The sequence below is a fragment of the Lonchura striata genome, chromosome 37 (genome assembly GCF_046129695.1).
Source record: "Lonchura striata isolate bLonStr1 chromosome 37, bLonStr1.mat, whole genome shotgun sequence".
Classification (NCBI taxonomy): Eukaryota; Metazoa; Chordata; class Aves; order Passeriformes; family Estrildidae; genus Lonchura; species Lonchura striata.
Window position 1 is genome coordinate 2086014 of NC_134639.1, and position 25583 is coordinate 2111596.

General features: G+C 50.0%; 2 protein-coding genes across 2 annotated transcripts in view; one reads left to right on the plus strand and one right to left on the minus strand.

Moving 5' to 3' along the window:
- Window positions 1-25583, minus strand: part of LOC110469521 (uncharacterized) — a 612305-nt gene that overhangs the window by 575373 nt on the left and 11349 nt on the right. The window lies entirely within an intron of this gene.
- LOC144247979 (uncharacterized) lies at window positions 9672-15877 on the plus strand (the record flags this gene model as incomplete). The annotated part of the gene is made up of 3 exons (XM_077789779.1): window positions 9672-9690; window positions 10212-13006; window positions 15782-15877. Coding segments are annotated over 3 exons (2910 nt in total), but the record flags the coding sequence as incomplete, so codon positions are not given.

Here is a 25583-nt window from a genome sequence, read left to right on the forward strand (position 1 = left end):
ACAGTGGAAACCCATTGTTGCTGAAACTGATAAACCGCAGTGGAAGGAGACACACCACCCCACTTGTGAAACCCATTGTTCCTGGGACTGATAACCACGGTGGAACGAGACTCATCACCCCCACTTATGCAAGATAAAAAGGGACTGAAGAGAAGGAAAGGTTGTCAGCTTTTGGCAGAGCCAGGCTCCCAGCTGAACCCAGCGCTGTTTTGCTTGCTATCGCTTGCTGTAATTAATAAAATTATTAATTGATCTTAACAGGCTGAATCGAATTATTCGCTCAACTTATAACAAATTTGGTGCCGTGACTCGGATCGGAACACCTGGAGAGGAGGTGTCCTAAGGAGGCGCCCCACTGCCTTTGCTTTAACAGTGGCCTTACAGGGACACTCCTCCACGGACTCTGACCAACGAACCTAAAATCCGATAGCAAGCAAGGAACTGCCGGCTACCCCCTTAATCTTTGTGCACGAAGCCCCAGGCGAAGACACCGGATGGTGTAAGTATTTTGCGAAGGACCTGGTGTCCGGAGGAGGCCTGTTCTGGGAGAATGGGACCGCCTGGTCGGGGGTTGGAGATCCTGGAGTGTGACGAGTGTGGTGTATGAGAGGGGGGCCGGCAGCTCGGACTCCCCAAGCAAGTGCGGACCTCATAGTAGTGCGGTTCCCATATCTGGCGACGGACTGGGCCACGAATTGGGGGAAGCAAGTGTGTGTGTGAGAGAAGGCACTCCAGAAGATGGGTCAGAGGAAAAGCAAGCCTGCTGAACCCATGGGTGGGGGAATCCCTGTAAAACTTCCCCATATTTCAGAGGATAGTCCATTAGGCTTAATGATTAAATATTGGAATGCCTTTCCTTCTAGGAAGGGAAAAGATAAAGTGAAAATGGCTCATTATTGCATGGAAATTTGTGGGGGGGAAACAAATAAGAGGGGATCAGTTATATTGGCCAGTATTTGGGTCTTCTGAGGATTGGATCTGTCAGGCCTTAAATATTTACGTTAATTCAAAAGAACCCTTTAATCTAGAAGAAAGTGAATATGCAGCCCTCTGGAGAAGAGGAGAGACAAGGGCAAAATTATTTGCTCTCAATACCGAGAGGAAGAAAAAGAGGTCAAAAGAAATTGAATTACCTCCAGGCATTCCCCCTCCATACATACCGCCACCACCCCCACCTCTTCCATTGCCACCTCCACCGCCACAACTTTTATACCCCCCCACCTAGAACCTTCGCTAATCGACCACCCGGGTCCCTCGGCACCCACCCAAGAATTATCGGAGGATGAGGGACCGGAAGGTGAAAGGTTGGAGGAAAATATCCCTGAGGGTTCTCGGCGAGTAACCCGAAGCCAGACTCGACAAAAGGGAAAGCAAGAATTGGGTATATTTCCCCTTAGAGAGCATGGAATGGGAATGGTGCCTAACCCGAATGCTGCGCAACCAGGACAGCCTGCCCAGATTCTGGGAATAGTATATATATCTGTTCCATTAAACTCAGGGAATGTTAGGGAATTTAAAAAGGAAATGGGACATCTGTTAGAAGATCCTTTAGGGCTGGCAGAGCGGTTGGATCAATTTTTGGGACCTAATATTTATACTTGGGAGGAGATGCAATCCATGTTAGGGATTTTGTTTTCTGCAGAAGAAAGAAGAATGATTAGAGAAATGGGCATGAGAATCTGGGATGATGAACATCAACAGGGACCATTAGCAGATATTAAATGGCCCCTACATAATCCCCAGTGGAATAATCAAGACGCGTTACACCGTACCCATATGGGCGATTTGCGAAATATAATAATACAGGGAACAAGGAAAGCTGTCCCTCGTGGACAGAATGTACAAAAGGCATTCAAGGAACAACAAAAGAAGGATGAAGATCCAACTGAGTGGTTGGAGAGGCTGAGAAAAGCCTTTCAGTTATATTCAGGGGTGGACCCTAACACTCCTGAAGGAGAGACATTGTTGAAAGTTCATTTTGTGGTAAATTCGTGGGTGGATATTCGAAAGAAGTTGGAAAAGTTAGAAGGGTGGCAAGCAAGGGGGCTGGATGAGTTACTGCGGGAGGCTCAAAAGGTTTATGTTAGGAGGGAGGATGAGAACTACAAGAAGCAGTCTAAGATTATGTTAGCAGCTGTAAGGGAAGGACAGAGGCAATCTCCCCAAAGGAGGGGTGGTGGTCACCCAGGAGGTTTGAAGGGAGCAGGTCAACAGGTGCATGAAGGAAGACAAGGTGGAGGAGATAGGATTGTTTGTTTTTACTGTGGGAAAAAGGGACATATGAAACGGGAATGTCGACAAAGGATGGCTGATGAAAAGCAGTTTAAGGAAGATTAGGGGTGTCAGGGGCTCTATCTGCTGGGGACAAGAGAAAGAACAGAGCCCCTGGTAAAATTAAAAATAGGTCCCCAGCAGCAAGAATATGAGTTCCTTGTGGACTCAGGGGCAGAAAGATCGACCGTCCAGACCCTTCCCCTAGGGTGTAAGATTTCATCTGAAATCATACAGGTGATTGGAGCAAAAGGGGAACCCTTTGGAGTACCTATAATCAAGGATGTACTCTTAGAAAGTAACTCCAAATTAGGAATTGGGTCATTTTTATTAGTACCAGAAGCAGATTATAATTTACTGGGAAGGGATTTGATGATTGAATTGGGGATAGGGATAGAGATTAGTGAGGGAGAACTGACAGTAAAATTGTGTCCTCTCCGGGCTGAGGATGAGAAAAAGATTAATCCAGAGGTGTGGTACACCCCTGATAGTGTAGGAAAATTGAATATTGAACCCTTTGAAGTAACTATTAGGAACCCAGAGATACCTGTCAGAATTAGGCAATATCCTATATCTAAGGAGGGGAGGCAAGGACTGAAACCGGAAATAGAAAGGCTTTTAGAAAAGGGACTTTTAGAACCATGTATGTCCCCTTTTAATACCCCCATTTTACCAGTAAAGAAACCCAATGGTAGTTATAGGTTAGTACATGATTTACGGGAAATTAACAAAAGAACCGTTGAAAGGTTCCCCGTGGTAGCTAACCCACATACCCTTTTATTAAGTCAACTTGGCCCAGAAAACCAGTGGTATAGTGTAATAGATCTCAAAGATGCCTTCTGGGCTTGTCCCCTTAAGGAAACTTCTAGAGATTATTTTGCTTTTGAATGGGAGGATCCAGATACACATAGAAAACAACAATTGAGGTGGACAGTCCTTCCCCAGGGATTTACAGAATCCCCAAATCTGTTTGGACAAGCTTTGGAACAAGTACTGGAAGGTTATTCTTTAGGGGAAGGGATGGTGTTACTACAATATGTGGATGATTTATTAATTGCAGGGAAAGAGGAAAAAAAGGTAAGGGAAGAAAGTATAAAACTCCTCCTAAATTATTTAAGCCTTAAGGGACTTAAAGTCTCTAAGCCAAAATTGCAGTTTGTAGAAGAAGAGGTCAAATATCTTGGGCACTGGTTAACAAGGGGAACCAAGAAATTGGACACTGATAGAATCCAAGGAATACTTTCCCTACAGGCCCCACAGAACAAAAGACAAGTCCGACAGTTACTGGGACTCTTCGGGTATTGCCGACAATGGATCGAAAATTTTAGTGGAAAAGTCAAATTTTTATATGAAAAATTAACTAATGATGGGTTATTGAAATGGAGCACCAATGATGAAGATCAATTAGAAGCATTAAAAACTGAACTAGTCAATGCTCCAGTCCTTAGCATTCCAGATTTGAAGAGATCATTTTACTTATTTATTTGTGCAAATGAGGGAGTAGCATATGGTGTATTAGCTCAGGATTGGGCTGGGAAAAAGAAACCAGTAGCATACCTCTCCAAACTCCTGGATCCCGTTAGCCGGGGGTGGCCCACATGCTTACAGGCTATAGTGGCTGCTGCTCTCCTGGTAGAGGAAGCTGGGAAGATAACCTTTGGAAGTGAGCTAAAAGTCATATCTCCCCATAACATTCATGGAGTTTTGTAACAGAAGGCTGATAAATGGATAATGGATGCCAGACTTCTAAGGTATGAAGGCATCCTAGTCTCTTCTCCTAAGTTAAGTATAGAAACAACGAGCCTGCAAAAACCGGCCCAGTTTTTATATGGAGAACCAATTACAGAACTAACACATGATTGCCTTCAACAAATAGAGGAACAAACAAAAATAAGGCCGGATCTTGAGGAAGAAGAGCTAGAAGAAGGGACTCGATTGTATGTAGATGGGTCCTCTCGAGTTCTGGAAGGGAAAAGGAAATCCGGGTATGCTATAATAGATGGGAAAACATTTAAGACAGCAGAATCGGGTCTCCTTAGCCCCAGCTGGTCAGCCCAAGCATGCGAATTATATGCGGTGCTTAGGGCTCTAAAATTATTGGAAGGAAAAAGTGGGACTATTTTCACTGATTCTAAATATGCCTATGGAGTAGTTCATACTTTTGGAAAAATCTGGGAAGAAAGGGGACTTATGAACTCACCGGGAAAGGGGCTGGTACATAAAGAATTGATTCGGCAGGTATTACAAGCTTTGAGAGGGCCAGAGAAAATAGCCATTGTCCATGTAAAAGGACATCAAGCAGGGATTGGAAATTCAATACGAGGAAACAATTTGGCGGACCAGGAAGCGAAACGAGCGGCCCTGATGAATTTAAAGCCATGGACAGGGCTTGTCACAAGGAGAGAGGATTGCTCCACTTGTGGAGCTGACTTAGAAGATCCACCGTGTTGGGTTTGCTGGAAATACTATGGGATAGACTCAATAAAATGTGCCTGTGATACCCCTCGAAAGAAACATTGCTGGTTTCATGGACCTATTGATTACATACTAGACTTCACTGTGAAAGAAAAGGAGAAATTAGGCCAGATGGGGATAAGAGAAAAAGAGGAAGGCAAATGGGTATTGCCCGACGGGCGGGAAGTACTCCCAAAAGGGATGGCAATGAGGGTCCTACAAGCAATCCATGAGAAAACCCACTGGGGTACACAAGCCTTGGTTGATCAATTTGCTATAAAATATATGTGTATAGGAGTCTATAACCTTGCAAAACAGGTAACTCAACAGTGTTTAACTTGTCAAAAAGTGAATAAACAACAACTGAGAGAAAGACCAATGGGCGGCAGGGAGCTAGCACAAAGACCCTTCTCACACATACAAGTAGATTTTACAGAATTACCAAAAGTGGGGAGGTATAAATATTTATTGGTACTGGTAGACCATTTGACCCATTACGTGGAAGCCTATCCTACTGCCCGAGCCACCTCAAATACCGTAGTAAAAGTGTTACTAGAACAAATTATTCCCCGATATGGATTAATTGAATATTTAGACTCAGATAGGGGACCTCATTTCACTTCTAAAATCGCAAAAGATGTTTTAACGGCCTTAGCAACCCAGTGGAAATATCACACTCCTTGGCATCCACAGAGCTCAGGGAGAGTGGAAAGGATGAACGGGGAAATAAAAAAACAACTGACGAAGTTGATGTTAGAAACCAAGATGTCATGGGTAAAATGTTTGCCTCTGGCTTTATTAAATATTCGAACTCAACCCCGAACTGATGTAGGAATCTCCCCATTTGAAATGCTATTTGGAATGCCTTATGATATGGAAGCCCCTACAGACCATCCATGCTTGAAGGATTCCCAAATTAAGCATTATATCATACAAATTATGAGCCGAAGACAGGAATTGAGGGAAAAATGGATGTTGACACAGAGGCCACCTTTAGACATTACAATACATAAAATCAAACCAGGGGACAATGTGCTTATTAAATCCTGGAAAGAAAATTCTTTAACCCCACGTTGGGAAGGCCCCTTTGTTGTTCTGCTTACCACAGGAACTGCGATACGGACAGCCGAGAAGGGGTGGACACATGCCAGTCGAGTTAAAGGTCCGATCACCACAGATGACCAGTGGAAAGTGACCAGCCTGCCTGGGGAATTGAAGGTTACCATTAAGAAAAACCGATGAACTCTGTGTGTACCATTCAAGTTGATCACAAAGGGGAACAAAAGGGATATGATTACCTGCTTGTTAGTGATTATTTGATAATTTGTAATAAGGTAGATTGTGATTGTTATCCTTTTGTGTGCTTTGCATGTAAAGTTTGCCAAGAACGGTGGTGGGTCCATTGCCAAAAGGGGAGGCCGCCAACTGGGGTCTGTACAGAATGCTATAAGGCTGAACGAAAGTTAACCAAAATTGTGTTAAAATTAGGGGAATTGGAAAATCAGTGGGTTCGTTTCGAGTCTGAGGATTGGTGGAAAATATACACAAAACGAGTGCATCCAGGAAACTTTTGTTTCCATACTAACGAACCCACTCCATTTGTTGCCCAAATTATAAAAGGGTGTTGTCGGAGGGAACTAAAGGGGGTCCCGTGCAACCCACCCCCGGTCAAGGATAAAAATTGGGATCAGTACAAGGTTAGGCAGGAACAGGGGAAGGGACGCCCAGGCGAGTACCACTGCTGCCGAGAAGATGGTTCACCTCGCGGCTCGAAGCAACTGGGTCGGCGAGTGAGGCAGAGGGGAAAAAGCCAGGTCCCCCCGCAATGGAATAATGCTGAAATGCTCCAACTATTGCCAACCGAGTACTAGGTTCCCCTGGACGACCCGTCTGATTACCTCTGAAACACCAAAAAGGTAACAAACCCAAAAAGGGAAAACAGGATATTATGCAGTAAAAACAAGGTCAGGACCCCACCCTTATTGGCAGATTATAAGTATTTTAGTGCTTTGTATCATACATAAAGGGGAGGGTTCCCCGGCTCTGCACCAGCCCTTTAAGTGGACGCTAACCGGAATAGATGGCAGGGTAATTCGGAGTCAGATAACATCCGGACCCCCTAGTTTTATCCCACAGTTATGTGAACTAGCCCCTGTAGAGCCCTGTTTTAATACCGCAGGATTTTACATGTGTCCAGCATCGAACCCAGGAAAGGGGTATTGCAATTACCCTGGAGAATATTTCTGTGGGTACTGGGGGTGTGAAACAATAGCCTCAGACTGGCAAGCAGCAGGAGATAAATTTCTTAAAGTATCATGGGGACCCTATGGGTGTACCCCTCCACAAAAGGATTCTAGTGGCGCCTTCTTGGGCGGGTGGAAAGGGAGTTGCCAATTTGTGCATTTAAACATAACTGAGCCCACAGACCCAGGATGGATGGTAGGAAGATCATGGGGCTTTCGGTATTGGGAACCTGGAAAAGACAGAGGGAGCGTATTTACCATAAAGAAAGGGCCTGTACCAGCAGACACACAGGCAGTGGGCCCTAGTCCTGTAATAGTTGGGGATTTAACAGCTAGGAACCTGATAACGGATAACCAAACTACAACTCCTACAACACCGCCAAGTGGGGATTCCCGGTTTAACACTCTCTGGAAATTAATGGAGGGAGTATATAAAGTCTTAAATGCTACTCAGCCAGAATTAACAGAACGCTGTTGGCTCTGCTTTGATGTTAGGCCTCCATTTTACGAAGCTGTAGGGATATCTGAAAAGGCAAGATGTCTTAATGGTAGCAATCCCCCGCAATGTAATTGGAAAGATTCCCGGGGTAAAGGAATGACTTTGGCTTCAATAACGGGGAGGGGACGATGTATTGGCAGAGTACCCACACACCTGGAATATTTATGTGAGACTGTTACTAAAGCTAAACGGGAAGATACTCCAGCTAAATGGCTAGTTCCCGCTAAAAACACCAAGTGGATCTGCTCAAAAGGAGGATTCACCCCCTGTATTTCCTTAGAAATATTTGACGAAACCTCTGACTATTGTATACAGGTGGCTGTGATTCCCAAAATTATCTATCACCCCAACGAATATATGTATAATGTACAAAACATCCCAGAACACCACATACAAAAACGAGAGCCTTTGACCACACTTACAGTCGCACTTTTAATGCTTGCAGGGGGAGCAGGTATCGGTACGGGAGTAGCCTCCCTAGTAAAACAAACAAAGGAGTTTAATTCCCTGAGGATTGCTGTAGACGAAGATTTGGAACGTATAGAACAATCAATATCAGCATTGGAAAAGTCAGTAAGGTCCTTATCGGAAGTAGTTCTGCAGAATAGAAGAGGACTAGATCTTCTATTCTTACAACAGGGAGGACTGTGTGTGGCCCTCCGGGAAGAATGTTGTGTGTATGCAGATCACACTGGGGTGGTAGGAGACACTATGACAAAACTGAAAGCAGGACTTGAGAAAAGGAAAAGGGAAAGGGAGGCCCAGCAGAGCTGGTATGAGACCTGGTTTAATCACTCCCCTTGGTTAACTACCTTGCTATCTACAATTGCGGGTCCTTTAATATTATTAGTGTTAGGATTAACATTTGGCCCATGTATATTCAACAAGGTAATTGAAATAGTAAAAGGAAGATCGGAAGCAGCACACCTGATGCTAATCAAAGCCAAATATGAAACTATCCCTAGAGATCCTGAAGTAGAAGAGACTTTGATTCTAGCCCACCAAGAAATAAAACTATTTGATGAACAAAATGATAAAATATGGAATGGGGGACTGTGAGAAACTGCATTGACTTGTTTGTTCATCAAAAGTATGAAATTAGGATAAAAGGGGGGGAAGTCGGGACATGGAATTTGCAGGCTTGACTGGTAACCACAAACAAAGATTGTGAAAGATTTTGCAGGACTGGCTGGAACTGATAACCGCAGTGGAAACCCATTGTTGCTGAAACTGATAAACCGCAGTGGAAGGAGACACACCACCCCACTTGTGAAACCCATTGTTCCTGGGACTGATAACCACGGTGGAACGAGACTCATCACCCCCACTCATGCAAGATAAAAAGGGACTGAAGAGAAGGAAAGGTTGTCAGCTTTTGGCGGAGCCAGGCTCACAGCTGAACCCAGCGCTGTTTTGCTTGCTATCGCTTGCTGTAATGAATAAAATTATTAATTGATCTTAACAGGCTGAATCAAATTATTCGCCTCAACTTATAACACAGAACAGTACAGAGCAGTACAGACCAGTACAGACCAGTAAAGACCAGTCTAGACCAGTACAGAGCAGTATAGACCAGTACAGACCAGTACAGACCAGTAAAGACCAGTCTAGACCAGTACAGAGCAGTATAGAACAGTACAGACCAGTACAGACCAGTACAACCCAGTAAAGACCAATACAGACCAGTAGAGCCCATTAGAGCTCAGTACAGACCAGTACAGACCAGTACAGCCCAGTACAGGCCCATACAGCCCAGTACAGGCCAGTACTGCCCACTAGCAGCCTTTAGAGTCCAGAATAACTCAGTACAACTGGCACAGCCCACTGTAGACCAATATAGTACAGTATAGCCCAGTATAAGAAAGTATAACCCAGTACAGCCCAGTATTTTCCCCAAAGGAACCAAAACCAGCTGGTTCAGTCTGAGGAAGGGGAAGAGGAACCAAGAGCAGCACGTGGCAGCAGGGGGACGGCGCGGCCGGGGCGAAGAGGCTTGGGTGTCCCAGGGGCCCCCCAGACTCCGCGAGTCTGCACCGAGGCGGGGTGACCCAGCTGTGTAGACTCGTAGCCCTGCCAGCCCCTTGGGGACCCCTAAATCCGTCTGGGCAGGGGCCTCCCCCACTAACGTCACTGGGAGGTGGTTGGGGCAGTGGTGACAAAAAGCGATACCCCAAACTTCCCATTTCTAACCCCAAAATCACCCAAAGCAGAGGCAGTGGCACGGTGGGAACTTGACGGGGAGCAGGGGGGTGCCCAAAATCCGTGGGGGGCAAGGGGTCCTTGGGGTGTGTGGAGGTTCTTTGGCCCTAGGGGAGGTCCCTGGGCTCTGGTGGGGGTCCCTGGAGTGTGTCTGCCTTGGCTGTGGATGGGGGTGGGGGGGTCCTCTGGGCCCTGACGGGAGTCCCTGGAGTATGTATGTGATTCCCTGGGGTGGGGATGAGGAGTCCTTGGACACAGAGTGGGAGTCCCGGTGTTCTGTTTGGGTCTCTGGGGTGTGGATGGGGGGTCACTGGGCCCTGAGTTGGGTCTTTGGGATGCTGGTGGGGTCTCTGGTTCACAAGGGGATCCCTAGGGTGGTGGGGATCCCTGAGCCCCAAGTGTGGGCCTTGAGCGTGGTCTCTGTGGTACCAAGGACATGCTTCCTCCTCCTCTCTCTCTCACTGCATCCAGGATCTCTGCAGGGTGAGTCAGGATGTGCACCCCGCTGCTGGTGACACTGGTGACACTGGTGGTGGTGCCTGCAGGGGTCTCTCCCTATGGCTTCCGCAACTGCATCCAGGCACCGCGGGACCCTGGTCTGTTCCGCTGCATCCAGCGCTTCCTGAGCACCGTGGGGGCTGCAGTGGGCGACCTCCCCTCCACTGCCACATTCCTCAACCTCTCTGTCAATATCTTGCGCCAGGTGCCCCCTGGTGCCTTTGCCCACCTGCCGCAGCTCTACACCCTTGATCTGACCCACAACCAGCTGGAACGCCTGGCCCCAGGGGCTTTCTGGGGGCTGTCAGCACTGGTGCACCTAGACCTGGCCCACAACAAGGTGTCAGTGCTGGCCACGGGTGTGTTCTCTGGGCTGGGAAATCTGAGCACGCTGCGGCTGGACCACAATCCGCTACAGAAAGTGGCCCCCGGAGCTTTCCAGCCACTGGCCGCACTCACCACGCTCTGGCTGCGGGATGGCCGGCTCCAAGCACTGGAGCCCGTGGCCATGGCTGTGGGGAATCTGACGCACCTAGACCTGCTCGACCTGTGTGTAAACATGCTGTCGACACTGGGCCCGGGGCTGCCACCCACGCTGAGGGTCTTGCACCTCTGCAACAACTCCCTGGGAGCTCTTTCAGGGGCCACCCCTGGGGTGATGCCCTCAGGGCTGCGTGAGCTTGACCTGTCCTACAACAACATTTCAGACCCTGCACCACTCGCTCACCTGTGCCTGAGCAACCTGACATACCTGCACCTGGCTGGGAACCCGCTGGACGTAGTGCAGCTGCTGCGTGTGCCTGGAATCTCCCCGCACCAGGTGGACGTGTCAGGGCTACAGGTAGGCACGAGCGGCCTGGAATACCTGTGCCAGCAGCTGAGAGGACAGCAGCTGCAGAGGCTGCAGCTGCAGCGCATGGGGCTCACAGCAATGCCCGATGGGGCTCTGGCTGAGTGTCCGGTGCTGGGTGCCCTGGATTTATCTGGCAACCAGCTGCGGCACCTGGGCTGCGTAGGGCGGCTGCTGAACCAGGCACAGCGCGCAGAGCTGAGCGAGCTGGTGGCTGAGCACAACTTGCTGCAGCGGCTGCCATCGTGCAACGGGTCCCCAGTTCTGCGGCAGCTGCACAACGTGTCCCTGCGCTTCAACCGCATCCTGGTGGCTGGTGCGGGTGCTTTTGACAATGCACCGGCGCTGCGGCAGCTGCGGCTGGATGTGAATGGGCTGGCACGGCTGGACCGCGCAGCGCTGCGTGGACTCCACGACCTGCGGCACCTACGCCTTGACAACAACCTGCTCACTGACCTCCTGCCCGGCTCCTTTGCTGACCTGCACCAGCTGGGAGACCTCAACCTGCGCAACAACCGCGTGGCCGTGCTCTTCCCTGGCGCCTTCAAGGGGCTTGACCAGCTGCAGATGCTTGACCTGGGTGGGAACAACCTGCAGCACTTGGCAGCCAAGGCATTCCAGGGCCTCCCGCGGCTTTGCCGACTTTACCTGGACCGCAACCGGCTGCTGGAGGTGAGAGCGGCCGCGTTCCAGCCGGTGCAGCTGACGCTGGGTGTGCTGGACCTGCGTGCCAACGCGCTGCACTACCTGAGCCGACATCTGCAGCAGCTGCCGCCTTTCCGCTACCTGCATAACCTCTATGACCTGAATCTGCAGGCACAGCAGCCATATGGGATGCGTGTAGTCCCACAACGTTTCTTCCAGGGCCTCGGTGCCTTGCGCTCACTCTCTCTGGCACAGAACTCACTCTCGGCCATCCCTGCCGATGCCTTCGATGACCTGGCACAGCTGCGGAACCTGACGCTGGCTGACAGCAACGGCGGGATGGGCCACCTGCCTGCCGGCGTCTTCAAGAACCTGAGCCAGCTGCGCAGCCTGAACCTGGAGAGTGCAGGACTGCGCAGCCTTGGCCCCGAGGTCTTCGGCAACCTAACACGACTGCAGGAGCTGCACCTGGCCAAGAACGAGCTGCGTACATTGGATGTGACTCTGGCCACCCGCCTCCCCGCCCTGCGCTATCTGGACCTGCGCAAGTGCCCGCTGAGTTGCAGCTGTGCCAATTCCTGGCTGCCTGCCTGGCTGGAAGGTGGGCCCGTGCAGGTGGTCTACCTGTATAACTACACCTGCGGTGAGACGGGTGGGGCCTCCACGTACCTGCACTCCTTTGACACACGCGTGTGCTACCTGGACATGGGGCGGTACCTGTTTGCAGGGACAGCACCAGCCGTGCTGCTGCTGCTAGTGCTGCCACTGCTGTACCACCGTGGGTACTGGCGGTTGCGCTACCAGCTGTTCCTGCTGCACGCGTGGGCACGTGGGCACTGGCGGCGGGAGCAGCGGCGCTACGCCTACGACACCTTTGTGTCCTACAACTCTGGGGATGAGCGGTGGGTGCTGGAGGAGTTGGTGCCTGAGCTGGAGCGCGGAGCCCTGCGGCTCTGCCTGCACCACCGTGACTTTCGCCCCGGCCGCGCCATAGTGGACAACATCGTGGACGCTGTGTACAACAGCCGGCACACGGTGTGCGTGGTGAGCCGCGGGTACCTGCGCAGCGAGTGGTGCTCACTGGAGATCCAGATGGCCAGCTATCGCCTCTTTGATGAGCTGCGCGATGTCCTTGTCCTCGTCTTCCTCGAGGACATCCCCGAGGCCGAGCTCTCGGCCTTCCACCGCATGCGCCGTGTGCTGCTGCGGCGCACACACCTGCGCTGGCCCTCCGAGCTCCCTGCGCGGCCCCTCTTCTGGGCAAAGCTCAGGTGTGCCCTCAGTGCGGGGCAGGAGGAGGAGGACAGGGAGGAAGGGTGCCCTGACAGGACCAGAACCACTGTGGAGGTTCCCCCTCAGAAAAGCAGTTTTCTGCCCCAAAATCACTGGCTTTTCTCTTGGAATTATGCTCTGAACAGTGGGGATGAAGGTAACAAGAGGGAGGAGGAGGCAGAGGAGGAGGAGGTTGGGGAGGAGGAAAAAGGTTGCCAGGAGAGAAAGAAGTTGCTCTAGAGCGACCTCACCCTGGTGTAATGGGGACCCCAGGGACATTCCCAATCAAAAAAATGTGGTTTTGTCCCAAAATCCCTGGTTATCCTCTGAGAAATGTGCAGTTGGAACAATGGCAATAAGGAAAAGAGGGGGCAAGATGGATCTCAGTGTTCAGATGCAGCAAATGCTTCATCACTCAGTTGCTTTCCCCAGCAGGAGAGCCTGGGGACAATGGAATCAAGGGGCCATTGCTCCACTGCAAGGACTCTGGGAATTGAGGGAACAATTGTCACACTGTGGTGCCCATGGAGCCAAGGGTCCCTGGTGACACTGCAGGATCTTGTGTCACCAGGGCTCCATCATGACACTGCAGCACCAAGGAATTCATTGTGGCACCCAGAGGCCTCATGGAACCTTTTTTTTGACCCACCAAATGGAGGTTGTCTTTACCGCTCCTTTTGCCATTAATGTATTTATAAAAACATTTTTATTCTCCTTCACATAAGTGGCCTGGCTAAGTTGTAATTGAGCTTTTACCTCTCTATTTTGCTTTCTGCATGACCTAATAACATTCTTAAGCATGTCCTGAGTTTCCTGGTCCTCCCTCCCAAGGTGATGCACCCTAATTTTTCCCCTGAGTTCCTGGAAAAAGCTCCATGACCTGCCAGGCCATTTTTTTTCCTTGCTAGCTCACTTTTTGGCACAGAGGGACAGGCTGTTGCTGCTCCTTCAACATTTCTTTCTTGAACTGTGTCCATCCTTCCTGGAATCCTTGGTTTTTAAGGGCTGTTTCCTTTTAAAACATCAGTACCGGATTTGGTACTCCCCAAATCAATCCTGAATAGGCCAAAGTCTGCTCTCTGTAACTCCAGGGTAGAAGATTTATTGATGGCCCTCCTTTCACAGACTATTTAAAAACTCAGTAATTTCATGGCCCCTGTGCCCCAAACAGTCTCTGACCACCACATCTCCCACCAGCCCTTCCCTGTCTGTGACCAGCAGGAGACAGAGCTTTCCTTGGCAGTGGGAAGAGAAGGAAACCTGCCCAAAGCACAGCTTGGAAGGTTCAGCCTGGAGCTGAGGAGGAAGAAAAGTCCCTGCCAGGGTAGAATTTTGGTGCTGGAGGTGTCCCAGCATGGGGCTGGGTCATGGGCTGGCTCTGTGTGCCAGGAGCCGGCAGCGCTGGGTGCAGGCAGCCCAGGGAGGGCACAGAAACGCTGGGTGAGAAATGCTGGGGCACAGCGAGATGGGCGAGTGCAGCCGGCCAGGGCAGAGGAGCAGCGTGCACAGGGGACACAGCCCCAGGACAGATGGGCAGGGCTGGGCAGGGCTGGCAGGGCCAGAGGCACCCAGGCCTTTGTCCCTGGGCTCGGGCAGCGCCTCGGGAGCCCCACAGAAGGAACTTCCCTGTGAGGGGCTGCACTTTGCTTCTCTGTGAAAAATGCATATTTTATGATTGGCTTTTTGCAAATGTTACAATGAATATTATATGTGTCATGTTAGAAAGTTATGCTGTATTAATTTCTTACATAGTGAGTTAAATGTAGCTTTAGGTTACAACATAATGTTAAAATAGAAACTCTGTGATATAGGATTTGTTAAAAGCTCAAGCAGGAAGATGAGATAATCAAGAAACTCCTCACACAGAGATGTCAGCGAAGGGGGCCCATAAAAAGTCACAGCCTCCTTATCAGAAAAGACAAACACTCTTCTGCCTTCTCTCCATCTTTGTGGAACCAACAGGATTAAGGAGAAGAAGTTGACAAAAAGCAGAAATGTTCTTAATTAGCAAGGAATTTATGCATCATGGATGAGATATATGAATATGCAACAGGCTGTTGCTTGTAACATTATTCCTTTGTTCACAAGGCATGCTTTTTGCCACTTAGTGTCTGAGAGCACCCGGACATCCATAATTCTTTGCTTTTTAGTGTCTTGTAATTGTCCTAACTCTAAACTTTATTACTGTAATTGTATTATTATTATTATTATTATAACCATTTTATTAGTATTAAACTTTTAAAATTTTAAAAACCAAGTGATTGGCATTTTTCACATCCTCCCTCGCCCTCCCTGAGGAGGCTGCAGGGGCTGCAGGTTTATGGCATTTGTCCTTGCTGCCCCTCACATCCCCCTGCCCCACAAACAGCCCCGAGCCACCCGTCAGGGACGGGCCCTGCTGTGCCAGGCTGGGCTCAGGGCTTGGCCTTTCTGCTTCCCCCAGCCAGCCCAGGCCTTGCTCAGCATTGCAGTTCCCTGCTCTGAGCCTTGGGCTCCCTGCAGTCCTGGCCTCCAGGATCTGCTCTCTCCAGTGCCTGGGGAGCCTTTGGCAGTCCCTGCCCTCACTGGGGACCAGGGATTCTCCGAGCAACTTGGAGTTTTGCTTCTGACTCCTTCAGCAGCTTCTTCATCCTTCTCTCAGTGCCTGAGGCTCCTGGACCCAGCCCCACATCCACCCTGGGGATCCTTAAAATACAGAAAGCCCTCAGGAGCTCTTTGTCTTCCTTCCATTGTCTTCAAGTCTCCAGGGATTGTGCAGTTTGCTGTTCTGTTCAGGAGGGAAACTTCAAAGTCCACCTCCTGATTTTTTATTTTTTCATCACATGAATATTCTTTTATTTTTCTGTTCAGAGAAGAGTTGACAGAATCATTTCCCAGGTGATCTTGATGCTCAATGGCTCCTTAGCAGGGCTGGGCATGGAGAAGAATGAGCTCCTTGAGGGCTGACCCTGTTTGGACAAGCTGCTCCTCACCCCCAGCCTCACCATGTCTGACAGGGCCTGCTTAAGACTGACAGCCCAAAGCATTAAAAAATTGTGCATTTTTCTTTATAAATAAAGGTTAATTAATAAATACAGTTATAATTATTTTTTCTTATGTCTAATAATATTATTCTGTATCTTTAACACGTAATTTTTAAAATTTATACAAAAAATGTATATGTTTTAGGAAACAAAAAATTTTTTGGTCATGGGTTCTAAGTATCACAATTCCCTTCATTAATTCATTGACCCCTTTCAGCTATTGATTTTGTCCTCTGCGCTACAACTCCTGTTTTTAAGCTTTTTGTAGTTTTTTGTATTATTTTCTCAGACAGGGTAAAAGGGGCCACTTTGGGGTCCATGGAGACATTTCTGGGGCACATTTGGGGCAGTTTTGTGTCTGGGGAGGGAATTCAGAGAGAACTTGAGGGTCTGGAGGACACCTGGGGGAGCCGGGCGGGCGCTTGGAGGGGCACTCAGGGATTCTGAGGGGCAGTTCGGGGTCCGGGGGAGCACTCGGGGGTCCAGGGGGGCCCTGGAGGTCAGGGAGGGGAATTTGGGGCCCTTCGGGGTCCGGGGGAGACCAGGGGGGCTCGGGCGGGGCTCGCTGGGCGCGGGGGCTGACGGGAGTTGTAGGCGCGGGTACAATGGAGTGTAACGGGACCGCGGAGCATCACGGGAGTTCCAGGCTCGGTGACAGCGGCTCTCGCTGGGGCGCGGGGCATGACGGGAGATGAAGTCACGGCTGGAACAGCGCTGGGCGTGCGCCGCGGAGCATGATGGGAGCTGTAGTCCCGGAAGTGCCTCGGACGTGGTGTTTGCGGACCGGGAATGCATTCGGGGGACACTTTTGCGTCCGAGCCACGACGTGAGGTCCTCGGGGGCTCTGGAGCACTCGGGGGGAGCTTGGGGAGATTTAACCGGGTTTCTTAGAGCGCAGGGCGCAGCAGGAATTTTAGGCGCGGAACTGTGTTCTGAGGGGCTCTGGGGCCGCGGGGGATGAGAGGAGAGGAATTCCCAGAAGTGGCTGTACCGGGCATCTGTGGGGCTGGGAGCACTCAGGGGATCCTAGGACGCTTTTGGGGGGTCCCGAATGGGCGCTGAGGGGCACTTGGTGATCCCGGAGGGTCTGGGGGGCACTTACAGGACAAATGGGGGCGGTACCGGGGTTCTGTGGAACGCGGGGCATGACGGGCGTTGTAGTCCCGGCCCCAATGAGGCTCTATTGGCTTGCTGGGCATGATGGGAGATGTAGGCAAAAGGAAAGATGGCGCTGACTGTAGGCACCGCCCTCAAAACCACGATCCCTGGCGCTGATTGGTTGGATGCTGTGATGGGCGGGAGCCTCGGCCAATGGGAGGGGACGGGAACAGCCCCTTGAACCCCTCCAGTCCCTCCCAGTACAGCCCAGTACAGTCCCAGTGCCCCTCCAGTCCCTCCCAGTACAGCCCAGTTCATCCCCAGTACAGCCCAGTACAGCACCAGTGCCCCTCCAGGCCCTCCCAGCACAGCCCAGTCCCTCCCAATACACCTGAGTTCATTTCCAGGCCCTCCCAGTTCCTCCCATGTCATCCACAATATGCCCCAGTGTTGCCCAGTCTTCCCCACAATGTTCCCTGTTTGTCCCAGTATCCCCCAGTTTCACTCCCAGTTTCACACCCAGTATGTCCCAGTGTGTCCCAGTGTACCCCCGCAGTCCATCCCAGTCCACCCAGATTCCCCCTCAGCATTCCTCATGTTCCCAGGCTGTCCCAGATCCCCACAGTATCACTCCCAGTATGTCCCAGTGTCTCCCACAGCATTCCCAGTGTTCCCCAGTATGTCCCAGTCCTCCCCAGTGTTTCCAAGGACAGTTTAATTTCTCTGGATTGCTGTGGCAGCCAAACCCAGCAGTGGGGTCAGTGCAGTGCCCATGGCCACAGCTCCTTGCAGTGCCCAGTGCAGCTGGGGCTGATGATCCACCCTCACAGCTGGCCCAGGGCTGGTCTGGATGGTTTTGGTGGCACCTTGGGCTGGCACACACCTGAGGAGGGTGTCTGTTTTCATGGGGAAACTCAGGAGTTTTAGATTGCTTCAAACATAGAAAAAGGGAAAGCCCCTCTTAGGCTGGGTGCAGCCAGCTCTGCAGGCACAGCAGGTCCCAGGTGAGTGAGGACAGACAGGATGGGCTGGGGCAATGTGGAGCAAGGTTGTCCACGCTGGGCCAGAGCTCAGGGCACAGCATCTCTGAGCAGGCCAGAGCTCCTGAGGGGAGACTCTGGCTCAATATCAAACACAGAATGCTGCAATCACCTCTGATCTAAAGAGAAATGTAATAAAATACACCCTTTAAAATAGGAATGTGTATTTCTTACAAGCACTTTGAAATCTTTCTCCACAACTGGAATAGGAAAATTTTAATGACCCTCTCAAGGCTTTGGTGTTGTTTACATTAGACTCAGTCCCTGAATGTGTCTTCAAAAAACTTCTCAAGAACTCAAAATTAAAACTTCAGAGCTTCTTGAAGTTTTAATGGATCCCATTGAGGGACAGGACTGAGAAAGTGTCCCCAGGTTCCAGTCAGAGCAGAACACTGGAGGCAGTGATGACAGCTGGGACAGGCAAGGGAAAGGTGTCTCTGGTGCTGAGCAAACCTGGATGTGTTTCAGGAATGCAAAGGGCCCAAGCCTGAGCCCCAGCCCCTGGCAAGGCAGATCCTGTCCCTTCCTCATTGCTCAGGGCTCTTCCCGGGATGGGCACTGGCATGTGGGGATGTGCAGTGCCAAGGGCAGGACCATGGGGCGGCCCCTGCCAGGCTGCTGAGCAGGGACAAGGAGGCACTGAGGCCCCAGGGCTGCAAGGGTCACTTGTCCCCTCGTGGCCTCAGGCCCAGGGCCAGCAGCCACGGCCAAAGGGCTGCACAGGTTGGCTCTGTCAGGGCCTTGCAGCTGCTGCACATCCCTGAGCCCTCTGCAGCCCAGGCTGTCCCACGGTGTCCCTGCCCTGCGCCTCTGTCCCTGCAGGCTGTTGTCACCCCCGGCTGCCCCACCTCGCTGGCCCCGTCCTTTGCTGACAGCTCTGCCTCCTGCTGCCCCTGCCTGGCCACACAAAGCCTTGGGCTGATACCCAAAGGGTTCATTCCATTTTTACCCTGCCTGTGAACTTCCAGCACAGGAACAAGGCATGCAGGGACTGCTTTCCCAGCAGGGATGGCAGGAAGATAAGACATCTGGCTCAAGGGTGCAGTGACAGAGAAAACAAGGACTGAATCTGGGAACTTGGGGTGGGTTTAATGGAAATGGGTAAATTGTAATTGGCATTTAGGAACTTTATGGAAGCCACACACTGGTAAAATTACATGTCTGCATCAGATCAGGAGTTATCCCTCACTAGGCCTCAGGCCTGAATAAATTATACCCTCTGAAATAGCAAATTAGTGTTAAGGAGCCTCATTGTGATATTTCCGAGATTTGGTGACAGCGGGGCCTCACAGAACCCAGGACTCAGCTGTGACACTGCCCAAACTCATGGAACAAAGGGTCCATGGTGACACCGCAGAACCCCATGGAACCAAAATCCACTTTGGCACATTGGGGCCACATTGAACCAGTGGTCCATTGTGATAGTGCAGATCCAAGGAGATCATTGTGACACTGAGAAACCTCTGGGAACCAAGGGGACACTCTGACACAGCAAGGCCTCGTGGAACCAAGGGTCCCTTGTTAAACTGTGTGGCCTCATGGAACCATGAGCCATTGTGACACAGCGTGGCCACACGGAGCCAAGGGGCCACTGTGACACTGCAGATCCAGGGAGACCATTGTGACTGAGGAACCTCATGGAACCAAGAGTCCATTGTTCCACTGTGGGGCTCTGTGGAACCAAGGGGAGCACAGTGACATTGCGAGGCCTCATGGAACAATGGAGACTATCCTGACACTTTGGGACACACTGGAACCAAGGGACCATTAGAGCACGGCAGGGCCTCATGGAATCAAGGGGACTACAGTGAACACTGTCGGGGTCCATGGGATGAAGGGTCCATTCTGACTCCACGGGACAAAGGATGCCATTGTGACACTCTGGGGCATCATGGAACCAAAGGTCCCTTGTGACGCAGCAGGGCCTCATGGAACCATGGAGGCCATTTTGACACTTTGAGGCCTGTGAAACCAAAGGGCCACTGTGGCACTTCAGGGCCTCTTGGAGCCAAAGGGACCATAGTGACACTGTGGGGCTCAGTGAAACCAATGGTCTGTTGTGACCCAGCAGGGCCTCATGGAACCATGGAGACCATTTCTACATTTTTAGGCCTTGTGAAACCAAAGGGCCTCTGTGGCACATCAGAGCCTCATGGAGCCAAGGGCTCTGGGCTTTCTTTCCAATGGAAAAGAACTGCCCTTCACATTCAAGCACCCATGGCCAAAATGGGATTCTCCCCTCAAAATTCCCAATATCCAGGGATTGCTCCCAAACAAAAGCTGCCATTACAAACAAGTCTTTTTGACCTTGTCTTCCTGAGAGCTGGCTCTCACCTTGCTTCAAACACTGGGGATCTGTGCTTTTCTTCCTGTGGAAAAGTACCATCCCTTCTGCACAGGCAACCATGGCCAAAATTGACACTTTTCCTCCAAAATTCCCGATTTGCAAGGGTTCTCCCAGACAAAATCTGCCAGGACAGACAGCTCTGGCTGGCCTTGGCCTCTGGTGGTCACCTCCCATTTAAAGGAAGCCTTGAGGAAAGTATTTGAACAGGTTTGACTGCTGCAACATCAATGAGCCTCTTGTCCTCTGAAAAACTCAGATGCTCTTCTGATCATATGTGTCTTTTCTTTCTCATTGTGTGTTATGCATGAAATATTATTTTCAGCTAAAAAATAGTATTCTTCTTACTTTACCAGTGTTTTCAGACACAAAACAGCTCATCTACATATGGATCCAGGTCACCTGTACAAGCAAACACAATGAAGAATGCAGCAGGAATGATTTGTCTCTGCTCCCATCTGTCACATCTGTGGAGCTGGAGGTGCAGCCCCAGCGCTTGGGAGGGCTCAAGGGCTCACCAGCTCAGCTCCCACACAGAGAACTTGCCGACCATGTTCTGCTGTCCTTGGCCCCTGCCTGCTCAGCCAGGCTGAGATGGACACTGATGGTTTCCGTGCCAGGCTCTCCCAGCCCAGCCCAGCTCCCTGCCAGCTCTGCCAGCTGCCCTGAGCTCTGGGCAGCACCAAGGGCCTCTCCCCAGCACAGCCCAGCCGGCTCTGGCCCCACAGCTCTGCTCAGCCCAGGCTGCTCTGGGCACTGCCCCACGGCCTCAGCCCCTGCCAAGGGCACAGCAGCAGCTGCAGCTCAGCCAGGACTCAGCCCCACCATGGGGGAAGGGGCCTGGCCAAGGCCAAAGGAGCTCCCTGGCTGCCCTGCTCCCCTCTGCCTGAGGTGCTGAGAGCTCTGCAGCCCCTCCTGCCATCCCATCTGCCCAGGCCAGCACAAGAGCCCCGGCCCTGGGGCCCTCCAGAGCTGCTCCTGCTCCAGGCCCAGGGCCCATCCCAGAGCTGGGGCAGCCCCAAAGCTGAGCCCATTTCTGCTCATTGCTGCTCTGATGGGGATGAATCCTCAGCACCTTGGAGGTTGGTGATGAACTTTACTACTCCAGAGGCCTCTTCTTTCTTGAGCTCTTCAGTGTAGAAATTCAGTGACAAAGGCTCATTCATATTTCTTCCAAACACCCAAACAAAACAAGCCCATGGAAATAATTCAAGTCTTCAATTCCTCAGTGGTTAATTAGACAGATTGCAGAAGTGTATTCAAAGTCAAGCCACTATATTGAAAACAGTGCAGAGGGAATTGTTTTGTCCTGTTTACTTTTCCTATTTATAGATTGATATCATCAAACCCCAGTTGATATGGATCCCCAGCATCTCCTAATCCATTTTTACTAGGTATGAAAATCAAGACCCCTTGTTGCTGACAATCTGAAGAGGGTCCCACAGAGAGCCAGCTGGAGTAATGACACCCAAACCAATATGGCTTGATGTCATCCTCCTTTATTGTCTAATTTTTTCATGTTTTATGCCTTTATCGCCTTACATAATACAATAGCAAATTAACATTCATTGGTTAACATAATCAATGTAATCGTATTATGTTAACCAATGAATATTTATTTGCTATTGTCACTTATTGATTGGCTGTTATTCTACAAGCATCTAATCAGGTTATAGTACATGACAGTTTTCATATACTACTCAGCACCCAGCATTGGCTATTGCGTTTGTGCAAGGCCTATTGTCTTTCCAAGGATGTCCTAAGTACTTTAAAGTAACTAAAGTAACTCAGTAATCTGCAGGCCAGGGTTGTCCAGCTCCTGCAAAGGAACAGCATCAAGGATAGCATGTCCTTGTTCCATGAGAAACTCCTCAACACCTTGTGGATCCAAGGATCCTTTGTGATCCTCCAGATCCTCATGGAACCAAGGGTGCATTGAGTCACAGCCGGGCCTTGTTGCAAGCAAAGAAACCTCTGTAAAATGCAGGGTAACTCACAGAACCAAGGAGTCCATTGTTAGAGGAAAAAACCTATGGAACCAAGGGTCCACGGTGACAAAGTGGGGCCTCATGGAAACAAGGGGTCACCGTGACACTGTGGGACTGCATGGTAGGAATTGTCCATTATGACAATGTGGATCCACAGAGACCGTGGTGACACTAAGGAACCTCATGGATCCAAAGGGCCATTGTGATGCTGAAGAACTTCATGGAACCCAGGGTCCATTATGACACAGTGGGCCCGCATTGGAGGAGAGGAACCATTGCTGACAGTCGAGAAACTCATGGAACCAAGGGACATGGACTCATGGGACCATTGTGACACAGCAGGGCCACATGGAACCAAGGAGACCAGTGACATTTAGGAAGCTCATGGAACCAAGGGTCCATTTTGACACTGCAGAAACAAGGAGACCATGGCTGACACTATGGAAGCTCAGGGAACCAGGCAGCCATTGTGACACTGCAAGGTGTCATTGAACCGGGGAGACCATTGTGACCCTAGAAAACCTGATGGCACTAAGGGCTTATTGTGACACAGCAGGGTCCCATGGAACCAGTTGTCCATTGTGACAACGCAGATCTGAGGAGACCATGGTGACACTTCGTAAGCTCATGGAACCATGGGTCCATTGTGACAAAGCAAGGCCTCATGGAACCAAGGAGATAATTGTGACATCATGGAATCTCATGGAACCAAGGATCCATTGTTAGAATCCAGAGCCACGGAGACCATTGTGACACCATAGAACCTAGTGGACCCAAGTAGATCACTGTGACATCATGGAATCTCATGGGACCAGGGTTCCATTGTTACAGTCCAGAACCAAGGAGACCATTGTGACATCATGGAACCTTGTGGAACCAAGGGTCTCCAGAATCAGGGACACCACTGTGACCGCACAGAACCTCACAGAATCAAGATTCCATTGCTATGCAGTGGGGCTTCATGGAACCAAGGAACCACTGTGACACAGCAGGGCCGCATGGAACCAATGGTCCATAGAGATATTGCGTATCCAAGGAAACCATGGTGATGCTGTGGAACCTCACGGAATCAGGGGGCCATAGTGACACAGCAGAATCCCTTGGAATCATGGCAACCATGTTACGCTATGGAACCTCATGGAAAAAAGAGGCCATTATGTCATTGTGTGGTCTCATTGGAACAAAGGACATGGCTGATGGGACAGAGGCTCCTGGAAACTATGGGACATTGTGTCACTGCAGGGCCTCATGGAACCAAGGAGACCACTGTGACACTGAGAACCCTCTGGAACCAGGCAGCCATTTTCACCCTAAAGAACCAAGGAGACCATTTCTGACAGCACAAACCTCATGGAACTGAGGGGCTGTTGGTATACAGCTGTCAGAACCCCGGCCTGGTTCAGGGGTTCCATGTGGTGGTAAAGTCTCTCCTCCAACCCGTGCTTTTAAAGAAAACTCTGCAGCCTCTTGTTGTTTGGGCTCAAGGCAGTTTATTGCAAGCTATCTGAAAGATTGTCTTCTCTGGCTACTGCGGTTTGGTCAGCAGCTCAGGCAGAGGCACACACACCTCTGACACCCTCTCTGACCGCTGTCTTCTTCTTCTCTCTCCGCCACCCAGGGCTCCTGCTATCATTCCCCAATACCTACTACCTATATTAAATGGTGCTTTTCTACTTTAAGACAATCCATAACTGCCAACATAATCAAGAACATGGAGGTAAGGAAGAAGAAAGAGGAGGAACAGGACTGGCCTACATTCCTCCATCTTAAAACATCTGACCCCCCATGTACAAAGTAAAAACCCCACTGTACAGGTGTTAAAACCCCCTTGTACAATACTAAAAATTCTTCCCTCTGCTTGGTAACTACTTCTACTCTAATATCTAAACTTTTGTGACTGCTTGTTCCACCTTCAAAGTTGCTAACTCATTCCATGGCTCAAACTCAAAATCACAGCTGTTTGCAGCTGCCTGCCAAGGTCTCAAATGCCTCCGACCAGGGCCTGGAACCTCCAAAAACTTCTGAGGGACATTTTGAATTCCAACATCTTTCCTTCCTGTTTGAACCAGAAACACCTGTTTGGTCACTTTGTTCATGGCCCTATGAATGCACAGAAAATGCATGGCAGAACAAGCAGAACTAGAAGCCCTATAAAAATATAAAATGCTACTTTCAAAAGCTCCCTCCACAATGGTGAGAGATGAAAGAAGCTAATGAAATCATCCCACCAGGATCCTGTAACTTCTTTCAATTTGCTGATGCTGCTTTGTATTTGCTTTATATTTTCATGGATAGATTTTGAGTAATCAGACAAGTTCATGCAGCATGTCCCCTCAAATTCTTCACACCCATGCCCATGTGACAGCAACAAATAATCAATTGCCGCCCTGTTCTGAAGTGTTGCTTGTCTTGCACTGCTGATATCTGTTAACATGTCGCTCAGTGCAGACGAAATGGCTCGAGTGTGTTTACTCCACCAACATGCCATGTGGTCCAATTGTGTCAAGGCCACACCTGATGCTGTTTGGGGTGAGAAAATTGCTACTGCAATTCTCCGAGCCTTGTCCCAGGTATAAACTTCAGCATCATAATTGGGACTATATTGTTCAAGGGATCTTTTTTCCCTGTGTGTCTGCTCCCTTAAAATTTCTAAATCAGGTGTTATCAATGAGAGTTCCCCAATGCTGTATGGGCCACCCTTGATTTTTGCAGGGATAGCAGGCCAAAATCTGTCCCCACAGAATAAAAACACTCCCTTTGGTAAAAAGCTGGATGCTGGAGGGATGGTTTGCTCATCATTTTGGTGTAATTACACCAGGATGATGCATTTCTATAAAAGAGTTGGTTTGGAGTGACATCTATTATGTGGTTATCTGTTTCTGCCACTCCCAATGGGTTAAATTTAATACAGAATTTCATTTTTGTTGACCCAAAAATGTCCAATTCCGGAGGTTCAAAGTGAGCCGCAGGAAGGTACTGTGTCCAAACAGGCTATCCTTCCACAGGATCCAAAAAAGATTTCAGAACCTTTGGAGGGATGCTTTTTGGGATTGGCCATTCCTCTGATAGTAAAATGGTTTTAAAATCATAGGGAGCAAGGGTTAAAAGGAAAAATAAGCTTAGTAGGCCCTGGAAAAACAAACACTCTAAGCACATGGA